The following is a 23,245-nucleotide window of genomic DNA, read 5'->3' on the forward strand; positions in this document are numbered from 1 at the left end:
CATATATACACACACACACACACACACACACACACACACACACACACACACACACACACACACACACACACACACACACACTCCCCCCTTGTTTCCCCTCCCCCCTCTCCTCCCCATTGTCAATGGGCAGTGAATGAGAGTGATGAATGCCAGGCCCTAATCAGAGAGGAATGTGAGCTGTGACAGAAAAGAACACCAACACATCACCCAACAATCTCAACAGTCACAACATCCAACATACGACACCTATAAGCTCCCAAGAAACCCTAACCACCAACATATTGTCACAAGAACCTACAGTAGCAATGACAGTGTTAGCTACAAGACACTATAATCTAGCAATGTTAAACTGTCACTATCAAGACTCCACCTCAAAAGTCTCATGTGGCTTCCTCTCTTCATCTGCACTGATGGGTAAAGGCTAAAAATCCACCAAACTACTTTCACATGTTCTGCCTTTTCAGATCAATAGCGATGAAGGAGAGAAGGTGAGGAGAGGAAGCCACTTTAGACTTTAGGGATGCACCCACAGTCACCAGCCACTATGGCTCCACGGTAACCTGTATGTAGGTGTCCATGGTAACCTGAGTGAGAGTATACCATGGTTACCTGTATGAGACTATCCATGGTTACCTGAGTGAGAGCATCTATGGTTACTTGTATTAAGGGTTACCTGTATGAGTGTGTGCCCTGTGTAGCTGAGTCTGCGTACTTCCTTGTCCCAGCCTTCCAACGGCCAAAGCTCTCCATTGTTCATTGCCATAGCAACTTCATCTCATTGTCCACACACACTTAGGTGGTACTGTGTGTGTGTGTGTGTGTGTGTGTGTGTGTGTGTGTGTGTGTGTGTGTTATGTCAATCCAATGTGCTCTGACTCCTTATTAACTTCTCATCATTGAATGTTCTCACACCAACAATCCTCCAACACCACACGTGGATTCTTGTCCGAACCTCCTCAGTACCATCTCAAAACCTCACAATCCTCTATGAGCCCTCTTGTCTTTGGACCAGTATCTCCAGAACCTTCTTTTCTTAGAACCATGGCGAATCCAATAGCAAGGTTTGGGTCACAGCTCTAGCCAGAGCAGCACTAATCTACAACTATCCTCACATACACCACACCACACAACAGCCTGGCTACAGAGGGTAAAGGGGAGGGTGAGTGTGTGTGGTTTTGTTAGTGACGGGTCAAACAGCCAGAACTAGGTAGGGGGGATTGGCTGATGAGTGTGTGTGTGTGTGTGTGTGTGTGTGTGTGTGTGTGTGTGTGTGTGTGTGTGTGAGTGTGTGTGTGTGTGTGTGTGTGTGTGTGAGTGTGTGTGTGTGTGTGTGTGTCCCAGTTAGCTTGTTCTATTGGCCCGTCCTGTAAAGGGCCTGTTCTCCCCTCAGCTGAAAATGAGCTATTGTCAGGGATGATTAGGCGATCAGAAAGGCTGATGAGCCGAGCATTGCAGTCACTGGACATCAAGAATACCGACACACACGCGCGCACACGCACACGTACACGTACACGCACGCGCACATGCACACATACACAAAGATGAGACAAAAACAGACAACAAGCTGACACACACACACGCAACACACAACCACATGCACACACACTCCTGCCACAGAGCTGATGGAGCGGAAGAGCATTCCTGTTGTTACCCTAAAAACCAACCTGCTTCTGTGTGTGTGTGTGTGTGTTAGTGTGTGTGTGTGTGTGTGTGTGTGTGTGTGTGTGTGTGTGTTAGTGTGTGTGTGTGTGTGTGTGTGTGTGTGTGTGTATGTGTGTCTCTCTCTATATCTCTATTATTGTGCAGCACATGGTTTGGAACCTACGGAGCTGAAAGAAAGGAGAGTAATACAGACCAAGCTCTTTCTCCAACTGATCAGCTTATCCATAATGAGTTAACAGTGTTTGACTCTTGCTCTGTGGGATGGGGCTAGTCAATACTATTCCTGGCCTGCATGTTTACGTGTGGTATTACACACAGCTACACACACACACACACACACACACACACACACACAAGCATACAGACGCACGCACGCACGCACGCACGCACGCACGCACGCACAGGAAATAGGAGTGGGTGGAAAACTGTACATCGGATATTAAATACTATTATTGAAATCCTTGCTTTAGTCAAACAATTGTACCTCAATACCAAAGGTACAACCTGCTGTAATAACTACACATGATGAGTAAGAACAGCACCAAGGGGAAGAGAGTGTGTTAGTGTGTGTGTGTGTGTGTGTGTGTGTGTGTGTGTGTGTGTGTGTGTGTGTGTGTGTGTGTGTGTGTGTGTGTGTGTGTGTGTGTGTGTACCTGCTGCAGAATGACCATGGCTCTGGTTTATGATCTTATTCCTGGACATCAGAAGTCAAGATGTGAAGACCCTGAAAGAGGGATATAGGAGAGAGAAAAAGAGAAAGAGAGAGGGGGGGGTGAGGATCTTGCTAACATCACACACACAAAGACATTATCAAGGGAGGCCTCTGAGAGACTGTCACAGTCCCTCTATGGCCCCCCAGAGTTCTGTTAAACACTCCCCTGTTACAGAAGTACATAGTATGACATACACACAGAAATGAAATCTCTCTCACTCACACACACACACACACACACACACACACACACACACACACACACACACACACACACACACACACACACACACACACACACACACACACACACACACAGATTTTGTGATTATAGGACAGGCCCTCCCGTCTGTCTAATTTCCGCTGGACCATTTAGTTCAGGGCTGGTGGAGTGAAGGTTTTTAAGTATCACAGCTACTCCCCCCAAATGCACGCATGCACGCACACACACTCTCTAATTTCCCCCTCCTGCCCCTCTCCCTCACGTCCCTTTGATGACCCTCATGTGTCCTTGCCTCGCCTTGCTCCACCCCCAATTTCCCTGGTTACCATGGTAATCTGCACAAACAAGCCAAATTTAATCATCCACCTCTGTTGTTTGGGGGCAGTGGTCTGTGTGTGATGTAATAGACTTAAATTATTCACCCTCTCCAATCAACCTTTACTTTGAGCTTTTGACTTTTCACACATGTCTGTCACTCATGGACATTCCTAAAAACCAGGCCCTTCTATGTCACTAACATTCTGCTGCTCAATAGACACTTAATTTACTTAATCAATTACTAATCTGTAATCACTGAAATAGGGATGGCAAAATACTTTTCACACACTTCACCTATCCTGTGTTCTGAGATCACTGTCAATGAATGAGAGGAGGTGAGGAGAGGAAGTCATCTAGACTATTGAGACTACTGAGATACAGAGATGCACCTTGCATGTCCCAAACACCCAAACTTAACCATGGCTGCATTCATCCCTGAAGAGTCTGATAAAACAGACAGGAATCCAGGATATCCTCTGTTACCCCCTGCTCAGTTTTGGCCTGCCTCTCTAACCCCCATTGGCCCTACCAGGAATTCAATAACAGGGGGAAGAGGGGGAAATGGGGGAAATGAAAGTAGTTTTGTTTGTTTGTCTGTTTCTGTGTCTGTTTTGAACCTCTGGACTAAAAGAGGAGAACACACACACATACACCACTCCCCATCAATATTTCAGCATCTAATTACGCCAGCAGAGGTCTGGGACAAAGGTTGCGAGCAAGCCATAGCACATGAGAGTGTAAGGTTGTGTGTGTGTGTGTGTGTGTGTGTGTGTACATGCAGACACACACACACACACACACACACACACACACACACACACACACACACACACACACACACACACACACACACACACACACACACACACAGGCATATGGTTAAGAAAAAGAAGAAAGATTAAGATGGGAAAGCAAAGAAAAGTAAAGAAGATATGTTTGTAAGAGAGAGTGAGAGGCATAGAGTGAGTAAGAGAGGGAAAGAAAAGACCAAGCTAGAGAAAGAGAATAAGTAAATTACAAAACGAGAGACGTTTTGAGAGTGTAAGATAGAAGAAGAGATAGACAGTGTGTGAGAGAGAGGTATAATCCTTTCAATTTGTTCCCCCTGGCTCACGCCAGTCACTGTTACAGATCACCTGAGCACGGGTGTCTGAGAAAGGGCCCGTCTGTAATTCCATCGCCTCAGCAAGAACCCACATTTTCATTGTGTCCAGCCACTGTTTCACAACAGAGTGACGGAAGAATGGGATATTACCCATAAAACCCAATGCCAACACTCACCCAATGACAACAATCAACACTCCCCTGAATGACTATTAAAACATAGCACCAAAATCAGTTGAGCCAGTTAGGCTGATTGTCATTGTTTAATCTTGTCACACCTGTCCTGCACCTTTACTCTAACAGCAGGCTGGTGTTATCGCAATGCTATCTTAATCTCGACATTATGTCAACATTATCAGAACTTTATCAGAGCAGAGCTGAAAAATTATTTTTTAAATGTTTTTTATCTGATAACAAAAACAAAAGCTCTGTGAATGCCAAGGGAGGGACTGGAGTCAGAGGCAACTCACTAAGACTTTCAGCTCTAGGCATTGGGGTAGGGTATATCTAAGTATATCTAAGTATTGGGGTAGGGTAGGGGCTAGGGGTTGTAGCTTTTTGTTTTTTTTAATGGAGAGGGCTCAAGTGGTTCTTACAAACACATGCACACACACACTCACAGAGCAGAGACTATATGAACACATACAGACACACACACACACACACACACACACACACACACACACACACACACACACACACACACACACACACACACACACTGTCTGTCAATGGTTAGTTAATCATTATAATTTCTCAATGTGAACACCCTGAGACTACAGAGTAGGCCCACATACAGTAAAGATAAAGCAGATAGAATAGACACTGCTCTCTTGTCCATTCAACTAGAGTGTATTTCTGTCTTGTCATCAACTTGTGTTAATCTATATATTCAATAGATGAACACAAGTTGCTTGCTAATAACATTCTTAACAGAACACACCAGGGCAGGTTATGTGAAGACAAAATAAAATATAGTGTATTTATCATAAGTGCAGAACTTTCAACTGAGAGTATACCAACAAACGCCCATCTTCCCTCCTCCAGTACTCAAGGACACACACACACAGACACACACAGACACACACAGACACACACAGACACACACACACACACACACACACACACACACACACACACCTAACAGCAGTAAGGTTTAAGAGCCACCGTGCCTCCATAAGCCTTCTGACTGCCTATTAGTTCTTACCTCTGGAATCCAAGATTCTCTTCTTTCTCTCCTTCCGGACGTGTGTCCAGATTTAGGTCCGCTCAGGTAAGTCCACAGAGTACAGTCAGATGGAGGGCTGAGGAGCTGGTGCACAGACACCTGTGCTGCTACTGCACGGTGGAGTTCTTAGGAGTGACTCCCTCCCTCTGTGGAGGTATTAACTGTGACACGGCAACCAGCTCATTCACTGCCACTGATCCCTACTACAGAGAGAGAGAGAGAAAGAGAGAGAGAGAGAGCAGAAAGGAGGGGGGGCAGAGGGAGAGAAAACTCAGTGGGGGGCAATGAGGCACAACATAGTGAAGCCCCAACACACAATTAGACACAAGGACATATACACACACACACACACACACACACACACACACATACACACATGCACACGCAGACACACACCATGCACAAAGACACATTATTCAACATGCATACAGATACACACAATCACATGGTCATAGATATTCCTCTTTACACACACCAACAAACCTTCACAAACTTCACTGCACACAGAAACACAGACACATTCATCTATAGAGCCTATTCCTCAGTTGTAATGGCATTACTGTGGTAAAGGTCATAGTTGCCATTAAGACAGAGACAGATTGATCTGTTTTCCTCACACCTCACTGACTAACAGCAGAACAGAGTGGGCACTCAGGGACCCACTCAATTGATAGGCTAACGACTGGCACCACACTGACACAGGAAAATGGAGGACAGACAGAGACATCAGACAGATATGTTTCAGCTATTTTTTAATATAGGAAACATCATTGAAACCAGGATTTGTAGAAAACAGAAAAGAGAACAATCAAAAGTATAAAACAATTTAAAATAATAATTTAAAAAAGCATCTTCAGTCGCCATGCTGTATATTTGCCACAATCGAGACATGTAAACCTGATATAGGATATTAAAGAGTTTGAATGAACCATGATTTAATCAGAATCATGAATGTAGAATGATACTCTCTTCTACCAGATATGCTGGCAACACGGTACTGGCAACACGGTACTGGCAACCTAGTGCAGAGACTGCATTCATAACCAGGATGGTTTATGACCGGTAGCAGACTAGCATCACTAAGTGGTCAGGTAAACTAAGCATAATTGATATGATATATACTGTATGATTTGATATAATCTATGGTGTTTACATGGCGGTTGATTAATTTGGATTAATTCTGGTCATACTGTACAGAGAGAGAGAGAGAGAGAGAGAGAGAGAGAGCGAGAGAGAGAGAGAGAGAGAGAGAGAGAGAGAGAGAGAGAGAGAGAGAGGAAAGGAAAGGAAAGAGGAAGGAATGAGTGTTGCAGTTCTGGTCTGAAACTTAAGAGTAATCTGTTCTCCACAGGTGAATGGAGTCACTTTGTCTATTTGTGCCAGAGAGTGAACACTGGCCCATACTGTAGGTACAGTAAACAGGGCTACCCACTGAAATCTACTGGACAACCTCACATTACTCACAGTTTCACTTTAGTTACACTTGCAGATTCTGACTTGCATACACTCAAGACACTTAATGAACACATATGAAGCCTGTGAAAAACAATCAGGACTGAAAAACATTCCACAAACTAAAACAACCACCAAAGTATGAAATATAGCATGTAGAACACAGCTAACACGAAGGCTGAATAAAATGTAAAACAAACATATGACAAATGTCAATGGGTTAAAAAACATACTGTAGCAATGTATCTGCTGTATGTAATGGAACAGAGCTATAATACATACTGTAATATATATATATATATATACCAAACAAAAATAAATTTTTAGTAAACCAAAGACAGCTGTAAACTACACGATCTGAAACAGCATGGGGTAGTCTGATCCTGAGGTACAGTAAAACAGTATTTAAGTTATTACCTGTATGTTTGCTGCCCCACTGTGGTCAAGGCTAGTATTACACCACATGCAGACACCTGCCAGATTCTATTATAGTAGGCACATTATAGTAGGCACATTGTAACTGATCATGACAACAACTCTATATAGTGTGTCAATTAACTTAATCATATACTTCTTATGTTCAATTTGGCGAAACAATAACAATACTAGCAAAATTATTTATGCTGACATATTGATAACATGCTACATAGATGTCATAAACATATTTATACATGCACTTCTGACCAATCACATTCTCTGTCATTGCTACCAATCAGACTCTCCCCTCTACCATTGGACAGAGGGGGTATGGCATTGTCCAATGCTAGCACTAGAAAGGGAGCAGTGGAGACAAGAGGTGTCAGAGGGGAGGGTTGAGGAGGTCACTAAGGAAGAGAAATACCCCTGTCTGGTCCCAAATACCACACAACTTTCCTCATAGCCCTTGGCACACACAGAGACAGTGTCCCATGTCAACTCCTAGTTCCTACCCATAATCTCTTGACTAACAATAGATCTGTAAGATTGGATGGGGTAGAAGCAACATGGTGGAAACTCCATCAGAAGTTAAGCTATTGATACATTGCTGAAACCCATCCAATCCTTTCATATTAACATAAGTGCACTGGGGGTGGGGGCTAGGGGTAAGATTTGGGATAGGGCAGTTGAGGTTTGTGGACATTGTAAAGGTCAAGTGACTGATGGGTGTGGTTACAACCAAACTGTCACGTCTCAGTCAGACCTTGGAGGTTTGCAAGGATGATGGTCAGATAGTTGTCAAGATAAAAGATAAATGCCATAGATTGTGAAGGTGTTTGTCAAGAAGCGTCTAAAATATTGAGTGTGGATGTTCGTCAGTTGTTATAAACATGGGTCACCAAGATTGGTTCAGATGTTAGTGAGCACGTTGCTGGTCAACATGGAGATGGTGAGAGTGCCCGGGAGGTCGTTGTCCTGGCGATTGCCCTTATCCCTCAGATGCAGCGTGTGCTGCTCTTGGAGGTCACTAGGGTCAGCCATCAAGGTCACCTGACCCAAGAAGGAATCCATCAACATGTTCTTGTTATAGATCTGAGAGAGGGGTCGAGGGGAAGAGTGAGAGAGAGAGAGAGGGGGGGGGGAGTGAGTTCAGGCAATACATTATTTTACATGACTTACACACACACCGACATACAGTAAACACACCTCTATGCGGATGCCCTGTTTTGCTTTCTTCCTGTAAAACAGTCCCTTGGTGTCAAAGGCTGGGCTGCGAGTGTCTTTGTGGACTGGAGAATGCACCTTCTCCCCCTCACAACTGATGATTACATACGGATCTGATGCTGGAAGACAAACACACACACACACACACACACACACACACACACACATTAAAATCTGTGTATCAGTTATGGGCATGCCCACAATTCCCCATGAAGTAAGAAAAGAAGAGAGGAGGTACTGTCACAGTAGTAGTACTGCCATGTTGTTCGACATACATCCACAAGGTGGAGTGGTGTACTGTAACTTTTAATGTACCTCCATCTGAATCCTGTCCTGCCAGTCCCTCTGCCCTCAGCACATGAACCTGGGTGACCAGGGAGGGGTAGCCACACATGCCTGACCAACATGTCTGAGGAGGCTCATCCACTGTCAACTCCCTGAGGTAGAATATAACAGTTTGTCAGAGTGTGTGTGTGTTCACAAAAAAACATATATTTACATTGAATCTTGAGCCATGTGGTACCTACAATATTGTAATTTTAGATGTTAGAAGGCACCCCGGCTATAAGGCATATGAAAGACAGGAGATGAGGAGAGGAGACTAGTGAGATGCATCCTTACTTGCAGTCCGCAGGGACGTCAGTGAAGATCCGGAGCAGGAAGTCTCCCTCCAGGCTAGGGTCAAAGGTGGTGGGGATGATGACATAGCGACCCTCTTTAAGGTCGGTTCGTAGGAACACAGACCGTGAGTTTATATACACACTCCCGCCCACCTTCTGCTGGGTCACGTGCATACGATATGTCCTGTTCAGCTCTACCTAAAAACACACACAGTTGTTTAATCTGCGCATACACACAGGCGCACACACACAACACGTGCACATGCACCTTACCCTGTGGATGTCGAAGCCTATGGCCAGGTTTTCTCCTTTCCCCTCTTTAGGCGTAGCTCTCCTGTCTCTCTGCTGCAGACATATCAATACCTCATCCTCTGGTTTCTTCACATCAAACACATACTGCAGGGAAAATACACACACACATGCATCAGTACCTCAAAGTCAGACCTTTTACATCATACTGCTGACATCCCCACCTGTAAGATTCAAGATTCAAGATTCAAAGTGTTTATTATCATATGCACAGTAGAAAACACGTTTCCCTGTACAAATTCTTGCTTGCTGTACACATACACACACCTGTGGATTCTGCAGGAAGGTGAGTTTGTGATTGGTGCAGCCCCCTGCACGGTTCCTGAGTGGGTTGTCGTGGCGATGCCAGGAGCCAGTCTTCACAGCCTCCTCCCAGGTCTTATGGAAGCTCAGGTAGGAAGTGTTGATGAGACGACACAGGATCAGGTCAGTGTAATTTTGACAGAAGTCATCAAACGTCATCCTGTAGAGAGAGGGAGAGAGAGGAGGGAAAGAGATAGTAGGAAGAGTGGGGATTGGAGAAAGAAAGAAGGAGGGAGGACAAGGAAGTGTTACTAAGAGAGGTTCAGAGAGGGGCTGACAGGAAGGTCGAGGGTCAAAGGTAAAGGTCATAAATGGTTAGAGGTTAGGCCACTCACCAGAACTCTCCGTCGTCCTGCACTGTCACTCCGATGTTCTCTCTCTCTCTCTCACTCACCTTCTGCCACTCCTCTGAACTAGAGAGAGTGAGAGAGAATGAGGGAGAGGAACAGAGGGATTAAACTAAAACCTTCAATAGCTATATACTGTAACATACTTTATATTGTGATCTTTTAGTGGCACTGGTCTCTAAACCTAATGCTAAAGGGGGTTTCTCCCACATACATTCCTCTTCTACACACACACACTCCTCACCTGCATACAAACTCTTCAACACCTAGACACAGACACACACACAGACACACACAGACACACACACACACACACACACACACACACACACACACACACACACACACACAGACACACACACACACACACACACACACCTCACCTGTCACTCCATGGTCCGTTCCACTCTCTCTGTCCCCAGGGGTTTCTAATGCGTATCATGGTGAGTTTGTCTGATCTGAAGTAGGCCAACAGACCGTGGCCCAGCCTCACCCTGCGTACATCTGTTACTGCGTATGCATGACCCTTCACCAGTCCACACTCCAGACGAGCCTCCATTTCCGCAGAGCTTGTCGCCTAGGAAACAATCACTCAATGAAATCTACAATATACCTGGAGTGCTTGACTGCAACCCCAAAAGAGCAACAGCTGCTACAGTGGAAGGGGACAACTTAGCTAGCTACAGAAACATTGAGGAGCCAGACTCAAGAAGTGGAGCAGTGAGTCTCCTCACCCGTATAGAGCAGCTGATAAGCCCCCCTCTGTTGTGGACCTTGAGGACTCTCTCAAACAGCTCGTTGCGTTTCTCCTGGTCATCTTTGAACCCGTTCTCCAACAGTTCCAAGGGTTCTGAGACCCCACCCGTGAAATCCACCAGAGCATCAGCCGTGTTTCCCCCATCCAATGCCTCATAACACCCATGCATCCTATACACACACACACACACACACACACACACACACACACACACACACACACACACACACACACACACACACACACGCAATGATCAGTCATAACACCAGACTCCAGAGCATTCAGTGTATTCCCCTAACACCATGACGTTTATATATGAACCTATTTAGAGTTTTCACCTGCACATGTTTTCCTCTTTGTATATATATATCTGCTAGTTAGCTGACACTTTTATCCAAAGCGACTTACATTGCAGTGAGAAATCAAACCCACAACCTAAGCGTTGTTAGCGCCATGCTCTACCAACTGAGCCACAGAGGACCACGCAGAGTTGACCAAATCCTAAAGTACTGTACTCTCATTGGCTAGCTACTTCTGCTCCCTCTCCCCCATTGTGATTGGTGGATATACTTGCTTGGCATAGGCCTTCTCCACTAGGGCACTCCAGAACTCGTTACTGTCGTTAGAGTGACAGTACACCAGCTCGCCGTTAACCGTTGGCAACCTGTCATCAATGACAACGTCCACCCATTCACCAAAGCGCCAGAAGCAGAAATGGAAGATTCCGCCATAAGATTCAGGTTTCTCCTTATCCCACTCCTGGTCCTTCCAGTCAGGAATCACCTGAGAGAGAGGTGAGGGAAAATGCACAACACTTACAATACATCAAAGCCTGGTCCTAGCACATTTAGAGATCAAATGTGAGGGTAAATATTTAATTACAAACTCAAGTTTATATTAAATCATTCTGCCATTTTAATATGCACAATACAGCTACTGCATAGACAAGCTCCGATTAGTGACACACACACCATACACAGACACACACACGCACGTACACACGCACGTACACACACACACACACACACACACACACACACACACACACACACACACAGAATTAGTCTGATATAAATAAAGAACGAACCCATCAGGCTATGACCTGCCAGCTCCCTGAAGCCCTGAGGAAAATCCCTATGTTACTGCTCGCACGTCATCTGTTGCCTAGTGCCATCACACGTCAACCCCCCCAACTCCCCTCTCCTCTCCCATCCTCACTTTACTTCTGTTCCCCCATCCACCCCCCGCCCCTCACTGTATGTACCACACAATCAATAGAGTCCCAACCACAGAACAAACCAACCATACTGCTCTATGGGAACAGTGAACAAAGACAGAGAGAGAGAGAGAGAGAGAGAGGGAGAGAGAGAGAGGGAGAGAGGGAGGGGGCAGAGAAAGAGATGGCATAAGAGACAGCCGGGAGAGAGAGAAAGGGAGAGTTGAGGAATTAGTCAGACTGGCAGCAGTCGTGGAGAGAAAGAGAAAAATAGATAGAGGCAGACCCTAACTCAGACCCTCTCCACCATAGCATCCAGAACAGGCAGGCCGTCCCTTCTCCCTAGTCCAGGCAGATGAGCTATCAGGCGGACACAGACACAGCTAAGGCTCCCTCCAAAGCTCTGAAGCTGGGCTTCATGGTGGACTCCTCTCTGACTGAGGTAATATGTTTCAGATGCTGCTCTAATGGCTGGATAGTTGGTTGGAGCATGGTTGTTCTATTCTGATAGTTGATTGGAGCATGGTGCTGGCAACACCAGACTGAGTTTGATTCCTGCATGGACTCTTGTGCAGTATGTGTATTGTTTATAGTTGTATAGCTTAAGCTGTCTTGAAAGTATGCACTTAACTGGGTGATGCAGATATCTGGAGCAACTGAAAAGAAAGTATTTGCATAGATGTTAACTGTAGCTGGCTTTGGGTTGAAGATGCTGCCATAACCATATCTTCCCTCCCTTCCCTTCCACTACTTCTACTATAATAGGTGATCTATACTCATACTACCATCATTGTCATGACTATACTAGGTGATCTATACTCATACTACCATCATTGTCATGACTATACTAGGTGATCTATACTAATACTACCATCATTGTCATGACTAAACTAGGTGATGCGTATGCGAGTAGCAGCGCTGCAGCGCTCCGGTCAGAAGCGTCAAAGCGGAGAGCGGTTGCTCCTCCCCCACGAGGCCATCTACCGTCTGGAGTTCACCAATCAGGAGCTTAACTTCACTGGCTGGCATGTCACCCTCACGGGCACTGGCAGGGTCACCGTCACCGGCATCTCTCAGCTGTGGACACCCGACCTCACACACCTGATGACCCGCCAGCTCCTAGAGCCTGTGGGGACATTCTGGCGGAACGCCGGAGACCCTGAGGACACGCCTCTCAAGTGCCTGGAGGCGGATATCCAGGAGTTTGGGGAGCGCATTGCAGAGATGGCCAAGGTCAGGAAGGTGATGTACTTCCTCTTTGCCTTTAAGGAGGGAGCAGAGGCTACTAAAGTCAACTGCTCTGTAGAGTTCACTGAGGCCTGACCTGCCAGCTATCACCTTTCACCTGTGACCTCTCGCAGCAACCCAAATAAAATGACATCATTCCACATTCCACTCCTCTATTCCTCTCTACACTCTTCTCCTGTGACATTTCTATATTCTCTCAGCTGTAGCACACAGGGTTTGGAACTTTACATCCCACTCCTCTCCTCTTCTGTGACTATGTGTTAGTTGGTGTACCACCAATCTTCTACTCTCTGAAATTTCCACTGTCTCTCAAGCTGTAGCACTCCTAATTGCACAAGGTTAGACCTTATTTTAGTAATATGTAACATTTATTAGAACAAAGATTACCTTTGAGAGACCTTTTGAGATTCTCTTTTCATTTAATTGACTTCTCACAGTTATATTGATAAACTGAATAATATAATGAGTGCATGAATGAATGGCTTGATTTGATATTATTTATAGCACATTTTGAGAATAAAATGCTTCAATGTCTCATGTGACAGCAAACATTATTCAAATCCACATCATCCACAGCATATTCAAAACAATGTCTTCTACTTACAATTATAGTAGGCATACTAGTTATTCACACTGCATGTGTCTGTCTGATATAAACAATACAACTGATTCTGTCCTCTCCAGCTGTCTATTAAAGAGCTCTGTTGGCACAATGTACTACTCTGTCTGTGGCAGTTATTATTGAGGTTATTGGGTTGGGGAGGGGAGTGAGCTGGCTGTACTGTAGCTGTGACTGGTTAGAGCCCATTTAGCCAGGGGCTAGCTACTGCTCCAGCTACTACCCACTCCTAGGGCAATCAATACAGGATCCAGAGAGAGGGAGAGACTGGGGGGGGAGAAATAGAGAGAGGGAGGGGGAGGACTGGGAGGGCCCAGAGGAAGTGTGCTCATGAGAGCAGATACAGCTCTGCTACACAAACAGACTTACGGTGCTGTCTCTAAGGGTTAATAACACATAATGTAATGAGAGAAAGATATGGTGTGTGTGTGTGTGTGTGTGTGTGTGTGTGTGCGTGTGTGCGTGCGTGTGTGCGTGCGTGCATGAGATGAGGTACCTATGGCCTGACAAAAAAGGGACAGATCTTCACCAGCAGTGTAGCAGTGAAGTTCAGTGGTGTTGATTAGGTTTAGAGGAAGGTGGAGACACTCTGTACTAATTAAACCTACTGTACACTCTAATGAGCCATAAGAACACATTGTTAAACACTGACACGAAACAACAGTTCATTATGTCCTTCAGTGCAACACAAACATCCCATTAGCCACTGCTCAACTTCACAAACCTGAAGGTGAAGGATTCCCTAGGTCCAACTGTAATAGACAACACAGTAATAACACAGTAATATCCAACTGTAATAGACAACACAGTAATAACACAGTAATATCCAACTGTAATAGCACAGATGATGTAGTAAGAGCTAATAAACCAGTGCTACTGAGCAAACATACCTGAGACACCAACGACTCACAGAGAGATGACACAACTGTACTAGGGCACCTGTGCCATAAAGGATCAGACCTCTTCACAGAGGCTAGAATACGCTTACATACAGTACAGAAAGGCAACACTATCTTTTGTAAGTTGCCCTTGTTTATAAACGTTTTAAATGCATCCCACCTTTCCTTGAGACAAATACTAAGGATTCCATAACATTGCTTTTACCCATGAAGTCAGATCAGACTAGTTATAACTTCGAAGAAGGAGGGAGTTAAGTTGCATTCTAAAATTATTAGAACGGGCCATAGCCTAGTAATATTGACTGTAATATTGTCTGTGAGTCCCAGGGGTAACATAAGTCCTCCGTAACGCTGACTGTAACGCAACAGCTCGCTTCCTCAAAGAACAAGCATCCTTTTCCCTTCAGGAAATAGAGTAAGATAAAATGATCCTCTGTTTGCTCACAGTTTCTGTGTTTGTGCCAAGATGAGGGGTTCTTCAGTTCATAGAAACTTCAGACCTCAGAGACTAATACTGATGAATCAGAGCATGAACTCAGTGGAAAAAACACACACTACCAACTCACAAGAACAACTCCAACCAGAATAACATACAAACAAGTCTCAAGACGTGCCATAGTGATACACACACAGAGGAGGGAGAGTTGGAAAAGCTGAAATGATGTCACTCTCTGTCCTCTTCTTCTCTATCCCATTCCTTTCTTTCTCACACAGGGCAGGGGAAGAGAAACACTCCTGGATAAGCTTGTGGACTCAGGATCATGTTCTATAGCTTATAGCTTATAGTCCAAATATTCACACTTATAAAACCAGTTATAAAACCAGTTTAAGCAACATGGCTCCTGTATCTATTATTAGCAACTCTTATTGAACCCTTTTTATTGTTTTACTGTTGACATGAAAAGATAGCCTTACCCTTACTTGTAACTCAACAAGTCAGATATGGCCTATGACAGTCCAGAAAAGGAGTGGCTTGTATGTGTGTTTGCGTGTGTCAAAGTTGGCAAACACACACAGACACACACACACACACACACACACACACACACACACACACACACACACACACACACACACACACACACACACACACACACACACACACACACACACACACACACACAATCTTACCCTTTGCCACAGTGACTCTCTGGAGGCGAGGCTGGAGCAGGCGGCGACAAACCAGCAGTTCCCCAGCTGGCCCTGGTGCAGGTCATGGGCACTGATGCCATCTACGAACAGATGAGGGTCCGAACACAGCTCCTTTGGGGGTGGGGGGGATAGATACAGATTTATGTTATACTCTGAATATCTGAATACCATATCTGGCCTCACCACTAATGTCTGGGTGGGACGGAGCAGGGTGCTTCTCTCTAAATGTGGTCAAACAAGATAATAAACTCTGCCCTGCCCAGAGCATACTCCATGGGCAGGGCGGAAGGAAAGTCCCAGCCACTAGACAGAACCAGGCTTGAACACAACCTATAATTATTGTAACTAGAGGGCTGCAGCACAGCAAACTGATAGGAAGCAATCCAGTGAAAAACCTCTGGGACACTCCCAGAATTATCATTTAAGCACACACACACACACACACACACACACACACACACACACACACACACACACACACACACACACACACACACAGACACACACACACACACACACACACACACACACACACACACACACACACACACACACACACACACACACACACACACACAAACTAATGTTGCTAGGAGTGGAAAAAATGTTTTCATTCCATGTCTCCCTCCCTTGCTTACAGCACCTGTATGTCAGATGGGGAAATAGAGGATCTAGTTGCTGCCTGAGGATTATGAGCTAGCAACCACTAATCACCCTCTCCCTGTGCTCACTGCCCTCTTGTTTTACCCCCCCAGCCATATCCACACACTTCTTAGTAATGAGGAAAATAAAAGAATACACTATATATATATATATGATAGTTATTTCCAGTGTTGAGGATGCTACTCTGAAAATGTATTTAACTAAATGACCAATTAAATTAATTAAATTAAATTAAATTAAATTAAATTAAATTAAAATGTATTTAACAAATTACTAAATTACTAATGACTAATTAACTACTGGAAACACTACTAAGATCAGAATTTAGTTTAACTACCACAAAGTTACTGCAAAACACTGATTATTTCACTACTAACCCAACATCCCATATAAAGTCACCATATATCACTTCACTACTTCAACAGTATATTTACTGGTCTACTAGTACTGCTGTTGCACACACCCTCCCTTGCCCTCAGGTTCATTGACATAGAGAGGAGTCACCTTATAAACAGGCCTACAGTGTGAATAGAATTGGGTCAGCTAGAGAATAATGGTGTAGTGCAACAACAGCGTACAGGCGTACTAGTCCAGACTTACAACATGCCCATGCAGTGGGTAGATATCCTGGGAGTGGCATATGATAAATAATTCCCACCATCACAGAAGAGTTATGATGACAATCCAAACAGAACAGACAAGACACCAGAGGGTTCAGTCACAGTTTGCGTTACCTGCTGAGTCTAATTACATATTCCCATGGGGCAGTGTGTCTGTCTCTGCCTGCCTTACCTCACATGCTCTCTCTCTTTCTCTCTCTCATTTTCCCTTCCTGTTTTTTCATATAAAAATATACAACTTTGCCAGTTTAGAAAAACAATTAAACAAGTGTCATTTTCAGCACTCTGTATAAAAATATAGCAGCAATAAATTAAGAGGATAAAGGCACCCTATGCAGGAATGCACCCTCTTTTGACTGCAATGGGAAATGCAATGACAATTCAGAATAGTGTCTCATTTACTCGGAAAAATCATCAGAATACATGTTAGAAACATATTTGCGCATGAAGGCTTCCATTGCTTCGGTCGGCTTCCAACACTGAGAAATGCTTGTGGCTCCTAGGCAGTACACTAGGTAGTCACACACACACAAGTCGCAGGTTACATGCCCACAGCCAGTGGTAGATGCCCAGAAATGTCCCGAACATATTGGAGAAGGAAATTCCAGCAGAAGGGCAGGGTCTTGGCAGGTGCTCGCACTGTTACAGACTGCCACTGCATCATAAGTTATGATTCAGCATGGTTATTTAGTGACATTTTCAAGGGGAAAATGCTACATATTGCATCTTTAAAGCTTGTACACTGAAATTAAGTTTAGGCTTAGACTGTCTTTTAGAATGTCTTAGGGTTAGGGTTAGGGTTACGGTTATTAACAGTCTTAGTGTAACATTCCTTAAGTGTACAATATCTCTCTCACTCTCTGTCTCTCGCTCTCTCTCTCTCTCTCTCTCACTCTCATCGAGGGACAGGAATCTGTCAGTGAGTTCAGTCTCCTGCACCCAGACCCTTAACGCTGCAGTAGTTGTTAGTGGAAGAATGGAGACTTGGATAGGCTGCTAAACGAGCTCATTCACTCCACAGAGACACAACGTCTCATCAGAAGTCCATGGCTGCAATCTCTGAATGCTCTGTCTAGATGACTTTCTCTCTGCTCTTTCAGCAGATTATGGAATCTATCAGAGAAGTTGGAAAAATTCTCTACCTTCTCTTTCTCCATCTCTTATTCTCTCTCAATCTCTCTATGCTGCTAAATATATATAATGTTTTTCTTAAGAAAGGAAAAATTAAAGGAAAGAGTTCTGAATGTCGTCAGATGAGTAGACAGGTCATTGTTGGCTTTATTTATAAACACTGGTCTCAACAAGGCAGCTACAACCCTGAGGATATCCTCTCTCCTCTCTCACTACTGTTTCTCTCCCCCAACCCTCACTCTCAAGTTTCCATGAATGTTCCCACATGAGCACCACATTAAAGGAGGCTTTGTCTTAACTTCAATGTGTGTGTGAATGTGTGTGTGTGTGTCTGCCTCTACCTCCCCCTCTTACCCCTGGACAGATTAATCAGATCGATCAGAAGTCTAATTTACTACCAGTAGTTTTCTGCTTTATCACTCAGCAGGTACATGATTGGTCTAGAGGGGTGACTGGGATTATGCAGGAATATTCACATCACTGATGACTAAGTAGTGGGCTTTTTTATTTATTCCAGAACCTCAAAGAGAGGATGTGTGTGTGTGTGCGTGTGATTGCATCATTATTTTATGTACTAAAATAATCTGATAAAAAGCCATGGTTGAGTCACCAGAAAGGATAAGTCAGAGGAAATAGGGTGGGCGAACATCATAGCGACAGCACGCTCCTGTAGATTCTTCCTCTACAACATCAGAAGGATACGTCCATTCCTCACCAGAGAAGCAGCACAACACTTGGTCCAGACACTTGAGATCTTTCACATTGACTACTGCAACGCACTCCTGGCCGGGCTCCCCGCCTCCGCCATCAGACCTCTGCAGCTCATCCAGAATGCTGCTGCGTCTGGTGTTCAATCTTCCCAAATTCTCCCATGTCACTCCCCTCCTTCGCACCCTTCACTGGCTCCCGGTAGCAGCTCGCATCAGATTCAAGACCCTGGTGCTTGCCTACCGGGCGGCAAAGGGAACAGCCCCTCTCTACTTGCAAACAATGGTCAGCCCCCAAACCCCTGCCCGATCACTCCGCTCTTCCACCTTGGCTGGCCGCCTGGCACTGCCGCCTCTACATGGATGCAGCAGCTGCGCTACTCGGTCACGGCTTTTCACTGGCACCACGCTGGTGGAACAAGCAGTCCCACTGCTGTCAGGACTGCAGAGTCACTACCTATCTTCCGCCATAGATTGAAGACCCATCTCTTCAGGCTACATCTGTCCCTCCTAAAGACCTCTTCATCCCCACTACCCCCCTGTACAGTTTCTCTACTATAAATAAATAAATAAAAACATATTTTTTTTAAAAGTAATTCTTCCTTCTTCTAGCATTGTGACTGCCAATAGCCCCTGGTCCCAGCATAGATTAATTTTTCTTATGATGACTGATGGATAGATGATTCACTTACTTAGACAAATGTATTTGTTGTAAGTCGCTTTGGATAAAGGCGCCTGCTAAATGCCATAAATGTAAATGTAAATGTAAATGGTGGGTTTAGAAGTTAAAAATGACCAATGAATGTACAATAAACAAACTCCATTTTTCAAATGTCAAGAGTGGCTACACAATAATTTCTTCTGTGATTTGTTTGCAAAAACTAGCAAGAGCTAGCAGCCACAGGTGACATGCGCATACACACACAGATGCAGCCAGTTTACTTTTCTTGACTCCACTATGTAAATACATGTCTCTGGGATGTACATACTTTCAGAGCATAAACTCTCTTACATAAACATGTGTCTGTAACGTGAGCCTCCAACTCAACTCTGTTCATACACAGAATCGGCTGAATTCACCATACAGTATCCTCTAATATCACGTTATTAGTACAGTAATATATCATGTTTGTGCGACTGCTCATAAATGTTATCTCTGCTAGTAACATATAAAATATGTCCTGACAGCCAAAGCATATCTGCTCATCTCTAAACACAGTATATCTAGAATGTCTATCTTTTTGTAACAGTGTACAGTGTATGTCAAGTACAGAATATAGTATTACTCTTTCACACATAAGTGGGTGTTGCCAAAGTGGAGACGAACAGGACAGATAACCTTCTGCAAACCTGTCATAGAATATTACACCTATCCATCAGTCATACACTATCATTATTCTATCTGGTCACGGAGCAAAGGTTGATGCTTTCCACTTGTACACACAATTAAAAGCGTATCAGCTGTAATGCTCCACCTTACACACACACATCATTAACTTAACACTTAAAGAGCTGAAAGTTGAGCTGACCTTGGGTCTTTTCCATGTGACATGGCCGATGCGGTTGGCTCCATAGAAGAGGGACTGGTCTGTGGGAGGGAAGAGAGGGTCTTCAAACAGAGCCCCGTTCTGTTGGCACTGCCTCCTCAGGGATGAGAAGGACTGGCCCTCGTATGGCACCACCATCCCCTTGAAACACAGCATATAGACACAATATATCACATAGACACACACACTGTGACACTGATGTCCCAAGTAGGCTACATGTTTCTATGCAGAAATAAAACAGTGACAGGTCTTAAAACAAGGATAGTCTTTTTCAGCAGACACAAATCAGACACCAGTGATCCAACCATGTTTCTAACAGAAAACAAGTTGTTAGCTTTCCGCAGCCCAAAAGGGACTGGTTGCAACCCACCAATGGACCCATTTCGGCGACAATGATTTTAGAAAGTCTTACACTACTTTCTTTACCTTCGGAGAAAAATAACAGTGTAAATACCCTTACTACAGTACACTGCCTGGCCCAAGCAGTGCTGTTCAATGGTCAGACCCCAGATCCTAGTTGTCATGGAGATGGTTTATGGGATGTAACAAAGCAGTTTTTAATTAAGTGAGAGTTTGTACAGTCCTTCCCGAGACAGAGGAAACTACACAGACCACCCACTCAACACTCCTATAACCAAACTGGTACAGCAAATACAATACCGTAGGAGGAAATGCAGAAGACATTGTGCAGTTATAACACTACTACTACTACTACTACTACTACTACTACTACTACTACTACTACTACTACTACTACTACTACTACTACTACTACTACTACTACTACTACTACTACTACACCAAACAGACATGTAGGAATCAGAAAGGTTGTTTTGAGGGTATACTTCCAGGTAAGTTGCAGGTGGTTGGGTTATATTTAGATATGTCTGCGTCAGGAAACACAGGGATCAACCCCACAGGAGTAAGATTGAAACAAAGAGACGTACTGTAAGCCAGGCTAGCCCTTAATTACTGCAGCCTGGCTATCAGTATGACTGGAGAATGATTCATCATATGTGGTAATTTGTGTATGATTGCTACTAACTAGTTTTCCTATAGAGCTGTGTACAGTGTTCACAGATAGTAAAATAAATAATGTGGATTTAGCTTTACTTAGTCTCCTAAAGTATGTTTCTAGGACTGATTGAGAAGACTGAGGGGGAAAGAGGTTTAAATGTAATGGAGCCAGACATCCCAGGAGTTCAGTCAGGGGAAACTGCCTCATGTCCACCTGTCAAAATCACTCTTCTTTTCTTTTTTTAACTGGCCAGTAGCCTCCCACACCCCCTTTCTCTTTCTGTCTGTCTCTCGGCCATTTATTTAATCTTCTAGTGTTTCACTTTCTGTTTGCCCCTGGCTTGCATTTATTCTTTAGCCTACTGGAATTATGTATGGAATACAGATGTGTTAAACCTACTAAAGATTTATCAACCGCAAACAGTGTATGAATGACATACTGGCATGTGCCCTGTACAAAGAGGACACCAGATAAACAAGTTAGAAGGGTGTGGCATGTGTATTGCTCCTTAGGCATGACAGTAAGCACTGAGACCAAACTATGCAATAGTTTTCCTATTCCTCTTCACTATTCAACTATTCTGGCATTCCGTATAGAATTAGGAAGGGATCGAGTGCAATGAAGCCATCTGCAGTAGGATATTTAAAACAGATGTTTTCTGCTACGAGGCACTGAGTAATTCAATAATTTGATCAACAATTCGTGAATACCCTTTTCACATGCAGCAGAAGAATCCTGTCTAGAAGATGCATGAAGTGTGGTGACTCACATCATCAGTCTGCTAGGTAGCTAAGAACCGAAAAGAAAAACATATACAGAAGTAGGCTATCTGGATTATGTCTGGATGAGGCAGTCAAGAAAGAGGGATCTGAAATCTCTGAGATTTCTAACCCTGAAGAGATTTTAGTAAATTCACATGCAGAGTCAGCCACGAAGTCGTCAGATAAGCTACCATCAAACCCAGTGGTTGCTTTAATTGGCGTACCTGGGATGTTTAATTTCCCTGGTGATGCGATTTTCCTCTTTGGTCTACCGGGACAGTCGATGTTTGCCTGTCGCTGCAGAAGCTGCTGTCTTGAACGCGAGCAGGGTTGTACGAGTTAGACGTACTTGCCTGCCCGGCCCGTGGGCGCGCCTACACACACGGAAGGAGGGACTGAGGAGCCGTAGCATACTGAACTGAGCATGTGCAGACACTCCATTTCTTGTTTATCAAAAACACATGGTGGTCTATTTTCAGAGTGCCAACCACCCGTCCTATGTTAGACACTGCCATGTGGTTGAGCTAAGATAAATAGGGTTGAGATGATTCATAAAGTAGTTATCATAATTAATACAACATTTGAACATAGTATTGTCTTACATATAACATAATTAAGTAGAGCTACCTGTTAAATTGTATAATCTACGGTATATTGTTCTACCAGAGGAATCATTGTTACACACTAAATATACAAAGTTTTATTTCGTTTTATTATTAGTTTTATCAACAAAATATCCCAAAATGTCAACATTTACATAGTACTACACACATTGAGGCAGAATGGTAAAAATACCAGTCCTTATATTATCACTAAATCGGCATCAGGTTACAGTTCTCCAGTTCTCAGCAACACAACTCAAAAGAGAGAAAATTAGGTATCTTCCTCTGACATCTGGCTTTGACGACCCCAAAGACCGTTATATCTCTGACAACACCACACGCTCTACTTACACAGTGGCGATCTCTAGTGGCCGCCTAAAAGGGAG

General features: G+C 44.1%; 3 protein-coding genes across 4 annotated transcripts in view; 1 reads left to right on the plus strand and 2 right to left on the minus strand.

The window, feature by feature from the left end:
* myo7aa (myosin VIIAa) overlaps positions 1–2,333 on the minus strand; it is a gene marked incomplete at both ends in the record, with an annotated part of 28,650 nt that extends 26,317 nt beyond the window's left edge. Inside the window, one exon of the mRNA XM_083696327.1 lies at positions 2,316–2,333. Within this exon, the coding sequence (XP_083552453.1) occupies positions 2,316–2,333 (18 nt within the window). The remainder of the gene's footprint in view (positions 1–2,315) is intronic.
* Positions 2,334–5,984: 3,651 nt separating this feature from the next.
* On the minus strand, positions 5,985–22,573 carry LOC310822793 (calpain-5-like). Of its 2 annotated transcripts, none has more exons than XM_083695291.1 (13): positions 22,482–22,573; positions 20,461–20,619; positions 15,790–15,921; positions 11,251–11,459; positions 10,654–10,846; positions 10,303–10,496; positions 9,908–9,985; positions 9,537–9,732; positions 9,234–9,356; positions 8,962–9,158; positions 8,656–8,777; positions 8,323–8,459; positions 5,985–8,208 (listed from the first exon to the last, which is right to left on the minus strand). In XM_083695291.1, the coding sequence occupies exons 2-13, from the start codon at positions 20,614–20,616 to the stop codon at positions 8,026–8,028; spliced, it is 1,920 nt and encodes a 639-aa protein (XP_083551417.1). In that variant the 5' UTR covers positions 20,617–20,619; positions 22,482–22,573; the 3' UTR covers positions 5,985–8,025. The 2 variants fall into 2 exon arrangements, with proteins under 2 accessions (XP_083551417.1, XP_083551416.1); XM_083695290.1 differs by lacking the exon at positions 22,482–22,573 and adding an exon at positions 22,207–22,252.
* Positions 12,790–13,215, plus strand: ompa (olfactory marker protein a; the record flags this gene model as incomplete). Its single annotated transcript, XM_083695292.1, has 1 exon — positions 12,790–13,215. The coding sequence occupies one exon, from the start codon at positions 12,790–12,792 to the stop codon at positions 13,213–13,215; it is 426 nt and encodes a 141-aa protein (XP_083551418.1).
* Positions 22,574–23,245: the final 672 nt, after the last annotated feature.

This window comes from Argentina silus (genome assembly GCF_951799395.1).
Source record: "Argentina silus genome assembly, chromosome: X".
NCBI classification, from domain to species: domain Eukaryota; kingdom Metazoa; phylum Chordata; class Actinopteri; order Argentiniformes; family Argentinidae; genus Argentina; species Argentina silus.

Bases quoted from the DNA above. Each gene is read 5' to 3' on its own strand.
- LOC310822793 (XM_083695290.1), bottom strand. From the start codon at position 22,248: ATGCATCTTCTAGACAGGATTCTTCTGCTGCATGTGAAAAGG. The intron at 8,778-8,961 runs GTAAGGATGCAT...ATTCTACCTCAG, and splicing joins GACGTCCCTGCGGACTGCAA to GGAGTTGACAGTGGATGAGC. The intron at 8,460-8,655 runs GTACATTAAAAG...TTTGTCTTCCAG, and splicing joins AGGACAGGATTCAGATGGAG to CATCAGATCCGTATGTAATC.